Source organism: Primulina tabacum, chromosome 9, assembly GCF_025594145.1.
Source record: "Primulina tabacum isolate GXHZ01 chromosome 9, ASM2559414v2, whole genome shotgun sequence".
In the NCBI taxonomy this organism is placed as follows: domain Eukaryota; kingdom Viridiplantae; phylum Streptophyta; class Magnoliopsida; order Lamiales; family Gesneriaceae; genus Primulina; species Primulina tabacum.
The window spans coordinates 35910012-35916924 of record NC_134558.1 but is presented as its reverse complement, the minus strand read 5'-3'; the positions used below and the strand labels follow the sequence as shown (position 1 = coordinate 35916924).

General features: G+C 35.5%; 1 protein-coding gene across 1 annotated transcript; it reads left to right on the top strand.

Annotated features, from left to right (window-relative positions):
• Positions 1-2628: 2628 nt before the first annotated feature.
• LOC142555641 (putative GABA transporter 2) lies at positions 2629-6529 on the top strand. The gene is made up of 7 exons (XM_075666636.1): positions 2629-2857; positions 3169-3399; positions 4221-4318; positions 4574-4760; positions 5117-5247; positions 5458-5694; positions 5812-6529. Exons 1-7 carry the CDS (start codon positions 2773-2775, stop codon positions 6199-6201), a joined length of 1359 nt encoding a protein of 452 aa, XP_075522751.1. The 5' UTR covers positions 2629-2772; the 3' UTR covers positions 6202-6529.
• The last annotated feature ends 384 nt before the right edge of the window (positions 6530-6913 follow it).

Sequence of the window (6913 nt, the reverse complement as noted above, 5' to 3'; positions counted from 1 at the left end):
AAATCACCAGCATCAAAATGAGTTGAATCACTCAAACGGTCACTGCGTTCAGTGAAGTTGGTCTCCTTTTCTTTCTCCTTTAATGATTCTTTATAAAGTTTACAAAGGTGCTCAGGGGCTCGACAAACTTTGGACCAATGTCCTGGAGTACCACATCTGTAACAAGAACTTTCATATCTTTTTGAGTGCTTCTCATTAACACTTGTATTCTCATGATGCCTTTTCTGTGGATGGTTTGGGACGTTCTTTTGAGATGAGTTATAAAAATAATTATCTCGATTATTTTCAAAACCACGGCCTTGACCACGACCACGGCCAATTCCACGTCCACGTCCACGTCCACGACCTCGACCTCGACCTCGACCAAAACCTTGTCTTTGAATTTGATTTTGGTTTCCAGGTTTAAATTCATTTTTACTTACAGCATTTACTTCTGGAAATGCTGTTGATCCAGTGGGTCGGGACTGATGATTTCTCATTAATAGCTCGTTGTTTTTTTCCGCCACAAGAAGACAGGCGATGAGTTCAGAATATCTCGCGAATCCACGTACTCTATATTGTTGCTGTAGAGTAATATTTTATGCATGAAACGTGGAAAATGTTTTTTCAAGCATCTCAGATTCTGTGACCTCATGTCCACAAAATTTTAATTGCGAGATTATTCTATACATCGCCGAATTGTAATCACTGACTTTTTTAAAGTCTTGGAATCTCAATGTATTCCATTCATCCCGGGCGGTCGGAAGTATAACTTCTCTTATATGTTCGAATCTTTCTTTTAATCCCTTCCACAAAGCCATGAGATTTTTTTCAGTCAGATATTCACATTTCAATCCATCGTCGAGATGTCGACGCAAAAATATCATGGCTCTTGCCTTTTCTTGTGACGTGCATATGTCATTTTCTTTAATGGTCTCGCTTAGACCCAATGACTCAAGATGCATTTCTACATCTAGAGTCCATGGCATATAATTCTTTCCCGTGATGTCGAGCGCAACAAATTCGAGCTTTGTTAAATTTGACATGGTGGTACTAAAAAAAAAATTACGATGCATTTTATTAGTTAATAATTATTGCAATACAAAGTAACGGATAAACAACAAGTACAAGTATTTGTAAAAATAAAGAAAACGCACGAGGAGGATATTCTCCGATAAATAAAAGACTCGTGAGTATGATAACCAAAATAATTAAAAATATCCTTGAGAAAGCCATCTTCTTTTTTCTTCGAAAAATTTGATAATGAATAATTTTTAGAGAAGAAGAGAAAGTTGGAGTGATGGAATGTGTTTGTGAGATCATATTTATAGGGCAAAAACTAGCCGTTTTTTACCATTTATGACCGTTGGGGTACCAAAAAAAAATAAAGGTATGTATTTGTATAATTTTATGGTAATAATATGATATATATAATATTAGACATGTTTAAATAATTATGTATATCATATCATAATATTATAATGAGTGTCATAATTTATTTTGTTTAAAAACCTTATAGGCTTTTATACTTGTCGTATCCCTTACCGGGAGTGTGGGATGTCGTCTTAACATCCTCCCAGGATTTATAACAAGTTTATGAAAAATTTATTTTTATTATTTCTAATAATAACATTATATTGTATATTAAATAAATACACAATAAATAAATAACAGTAAAATAAATATAATTATTTTTGTTACCTTTTTCTTCTGTTTGGAGCTTGGAAAAGTATGTAGGACTTTTAGAGCTTCGTGCTGATAACGTGTTGTGAAAAAGTAAAAATTTATGGTAAAAAGTAAAAATCTCAAACTCTCAAAATTTACCAAACTACACACTTTATAATATTTTTCTCTCTACTCAATTATGATTTTCTTCACAAATGAGAGATCTATTTATAGGAAATCTTTACAAATAATCCAAAAATAAAATACATCATTACCTACATCATCACACACTAATTTTCAATATTTACAACTCTTATTTTCAACATTCAAATATTCAACATTCAAATATTCAATACTCACATTTTAAATATATTTTTCAACAGATTTGAATAATAGGGAGTAGTTTTTAGCAGGGATAACAATGGGGCGGGCGGGGGCGGGTTTGCCCTGAAACTTTGAGGATCAACTTCTCATTCCCGTCCCCATCTCTGTTTCAAAAATATTAATATGACAAGACGATAACAGATTCAGAGATTTTCCCGGACCAAAACTTATTATTAGTGATAATATTAATATTAATATCAATATTATTATTAACATTTTAAAAAATATTATTATTATATTATTGATACTAATAATACTATTATTTATTATTGATATTATCCACATCTCCGAATTCGTCCCGAACTACATTAGGGATTAAAAAAAATCTCCGAACCGAACCCGAACCCAAACCCGAAAAAAATCGAGGATCCTCATTTCCGTTTCGAGTTTTCTCCTTGGGACTCCAAACCCATGGGAAAATTTATCATCCCTAGTTTTTCGGGGGTAAAAGACCCTTTTTTGGAAAATACAATTTAAATATACAAAATGTTGATTCAATTTTATTTTATTTTATTATTATGTTATTCATAAAAATTCAAATATATTAAATATTCCTTCTTTAAAATTTCAAATTTTAGTTACACACGAAGGATAAACTTGTAATTTTTTCCACCTGGATTTCTTCAGCTTGCAGTGTTTAGATGCATGTATTTATCTCCATATCCCCCACGCATAATTTGGCGGACAGGATTCTTCCTTTAAGCCTCTGTAACTCGTTGTCACATTTTCTGAAAGTATATTTCAATGGAAGAGGGTGGGCCGAATGACCCATTTCATGAAATCCGCCGGGAAGACGACGCGGGAGCTGCTTTTGTATTAGAATCCAAGGGTAATATCGGTTTTTTTCCCAATGCCCGCTATACATTTCTCTGTGCAAATTGATTTAACGAATGGATAATGGGGTGTTATTCGAAAATATGTGGGTCGATTAGAATTTGGAACTGGAGGTTTTGAATGATTGAAATTGTATGATATTAAACAGGGGAATGGTGGAAGTCGTGGTTTCATTTTTTTATGCCAGCGAACTTTAATATTATCGCTGCGTATTATGAGTGAATTGTTGGTATTATTCGAGATGTTGTGACTCGATTTGAAACCAGGACCTGGGGATTGAATGATTGATTGTATGATGTTGAACAGGGGAATGGTGGCATGCGGGGTTTCATTTGACGACGGCGATAGTGGGTCCCACGATACTGACTCTGCCATATGCATTCCGGGGGCTCGGATGGGGGTTGGGATTCCTGTGCTTGACGGCCATGGGGGTGGTTACTTTCTATTCCTATTATATCATGTCTTCGGTGCTTGATCACTGTGAGAAGGCGGGGCGCCGCCACATACGATTCCGGGAACTGGCTGCAGATGTATTAGGTTAGTTTTCCATTTGCAAATTTGTGGTACCAGTACAAGAGTCGGCCTTGATCAAACTTCATTTTAGAAAAAAAATTATTTGTATTTGAAGTTTTCAAATACGAGAAGATATTATGTTTGACCAAACCCAACAAGAGTCAACAGCACGATCACCAGCTATTAAATTTATTCATTCTGTCCAAAATATCCTAATTTCCTTACAATTTTTTTTGTATTCAGACATTTGGCCTGCAATTTTAAAATCGATAGTTGGACGACAATCATAAGATTAAAACTGATTTTTTTTTACAATACAAAAAAATCATATCATAATCATGGAAAGTTGTGGTTTTTTTTTTTTTTTTGTTACAAGGTGTCAATGAAGAAAATTCGTGGGTAGAAGATTTTAATTGCTGCTTGAAATTTTTGTGGAGGAAGAGGCCAAAATATTCATATGTTACATATCAAAGCACTTTTTTGAATTTTGAGATGACAAAGTTCCAAAATCTTGAATTATTTATTTGGATGTGGTAGAGGTGCCGACACACTTATTTTTTGTTTAGGAAAGAGCCATTTACCCTATCACGTTGTCCTGGAATTTGTGTCGTGTAAAATCTTCTGTTGAATTATCATTGGATAAAGTAATTGGGAAAATCTTAAGAAAATTCTATGAATATAGAAAGAAGTATGCTGAATTGTTTGTTTTCTGGTGGTGAGAGAGATTGTACCTAGATCGCATCTTCACAACACTGTTCCTATATTGAATAAAGAAATCCGCCCAATTTTCTATGATGTTTTTTTTCCACATGACAATCACATGTTTGTGCCTTAATTTCTTTTAGGATCTGGATGGATGTTCTATTTTGTGATTTTCATTCAAACAGCCATTAACACGGGCATCAGTATTGGATCTATCCTTCTTTCTGGGGAATGCCTTCAGGTATAGAAATGAAGGTATCTATTTGCTTTATATGAGGCATATAACAGCCAATTCTTTATTATGCTCCATAGCTTATAAAAACATATTTATGCTGGAACCGATACTGCAATTGTTTGCGCTTACATGGGAATTTAACTTAAAAAATCATGCATATCTATACTATTTATAGCTTCATAATTTAAATATTTATATAAAATGTTATTTTCGGTTTTTTTATTGATATTTACATATTTTATCTACTGCTGGGCAGTGCAGATCATGTATTCAAACCTCTCTCCTAATGGGCCACTGAAATTATATCATTTTATAGCAATGGTTACAGTAGTTATGATACTCTTGTCTCAATTTCCAAGTTTTCATTCTCTGAGGCACATCAACCTGGCATCACTGCTTCTTAGCTTTGGCTATACTTTTCTCGTGGTTGGTGCTTGTATTAATGCAGGTGAACTTTTTTAACGCTTTGTTCTCTGTAGAATTCTAGAATGTAGCATATTTTTTACGAGGAATGCTGCATATGTAACCAAGGATATAGATTAAATGACCTTTGTTTTCTTGAATTGCTATATTGGATCTAGGTCTAATTTCTTGAAAAGTCTATTCAATTCATGGATGGATTAGTTATTTGAAAAAGTTCTTGGACATGTGTCATGTTGACCCAGAGCTGCCACTCTGATTAAAACTGGAATGAATAGATGCATTAAATATAGCTTTTCATGATAGAATTACATGTTGCGTCTAACTTTTTAATGAACATATCTGGATCATGCTTGTGATCTTACTGTTTCTAATATGATGCAGGCACCTCTAAGAATGCCCCTCCAAAGGACTATTCTTTAGAATCCTCGGAATTGTCGAGGGTTTTCAGTGCGTTCACTTCTATATCCATAATAGCCGCCATATTCGGAAACGGTATACTACCTGAGATACAGGTAACATTTATTTAGCTCTAGATTTGAATAATTGATGAATTTTCTTCTTGACTCTTGGTTGAAACAACCATACAAAGGCAAGTCTAATAGCATTTGGAGAGGATGAATGAGGCCCAGCAGAAAACGTAGAATCTTTAAAAAATATAATGCTCAAGTTCCATTACATGATAATTACCATTTTTTGGAATATCACCTTTTAAACAAATACAGGCAACACTGGCTCCACCAGCCACTGGGAAGATGACGAAAGGCCTAATAATGTGTTACACTGTGATTTTCCTGAACTTCTACTCTGCCGCAGTTTCTGGATATTGGGTTTTTGGGAATAAATCTAACTCAAACATTCTCAAAAGCTTAATGCCGGATGAGGGACTTGCCTTGGCTCCGGTTTGGCTTTTAGGCCTCGCAATTATATTTGTTCTCCTTCAACTTCTTGCCATCGGCCTTGTAAGTTCTACCAATTATCTTCAATTCTATTTTCTTTATCAAAGTATCTCATCATCAGAGAATTGAAAACCCCAAGCTATGTTATGATTTTACCGTTTATGTTATGGCCCTACTCAGGTATATTCTCAAGTAGCTTATGAGATAATGGAAAGGAAATCAGCTGACGTGAACCAGGCAATATTCTCCAAAAGAAACTTGATCCCAAGGATAATTCTTCGCTCCCTCTATGTGATATTTTCTGGGTTTTTCGCAGCTATGCTACCTTTCTTTGGTGACATCAATGCTGTCGTAGGGGCCATCGGCTTCATCCCCCTCGATTTTGTCCTACCGATGCTTCTTTACAACATGACTTACAAACCCACAAAATCGTCCCCTGCATTTTGGATCAACAACTCAATTATCATCATTTTCACATGTGTTGGCTTATTGGGCTCGTTTTCTTCTATAAGAAAGCTGGTCTTGGACGCCCAAGAGTTCAAACTTTTCAGCGATGACGTCGTTGATTGAGTAAAAATGGAGGTGATTGCTGTCTTACTCCTAACACAGAAGGTACGTGCTCTGGTTTATACAGAAATTTGTTGTCAATGATGATAATAACCTTCAATACGTGTCATTTTGTCAATGAAAGAGCAAGCAACGTGGGGATAATGTGAGCCTTTTTGTTCCAACCTAGTTGGGGTCGATCTTCATGGTCTCGATGGCCGAAATACATGATATGTTTATGCACAGTTTGATCCAATCTATAGATTTGTAACAAAATTAATAACGATCGAACAGACAAGATTGGAATATTATTTGTATAATTATGTACACTTACTTTAATGGGTGGCTTAAATTTTATGAAAGATTTTCTACTTGCAAAAAAAAAATATATATTTATGAAAGCTATACTGTAATGCCCGAGAATTTAATCCTAGTAATCTGTAATTATTGATTTATAATTTGATATGATTATGAGAGGATTAATCGGGACACGATTTGATTCAGCATGAAAAGAGGTAGTGCGAGGACAGTGCCTTTCGCGCACATGCGCGACATGAGACGCGCACATGCGCGAAACAGGCAGAGGGTCTCGCGCATATGCGCGGTGGATGTGCGCGCATATGCGCGAGCTGTGCGAGGATTTAAAGTCAACTCTAGAGAAGTGGGCGCACATGCGCGAGATGTCCAGAGAACCTCGCGCATATGTGCGACGTGTATCCGCGCACATGCGCGAGGG

What these genes read in the sequence shown, in the direction of transcription:
- LOC142555641 (XM_075666636.1), top strand. Translation starts at nt 2,773, where the DNA reads ATGGAAGAGGGTGGGCCGAATGACCCATTTCATGAAATCCGCCGGGAA. An exon ending in ACTGGCTGCAGATGTATTAG is followed by an intron (nt 3,400 to 4,220) that starts GTTAGTTTTCCA and finishes AATTTCTTTTAG; the next exon opens with GATCTGGATGGATGTTCTAT. An exon ending in GTATACTACCTGAGATACAG is followed by an intron (nt 5,248 to 5,457) that starts GTAACATTTATT and finishes AAACAAATACAG; the next exon opens with GCAACACTGGCTCCACCAGC.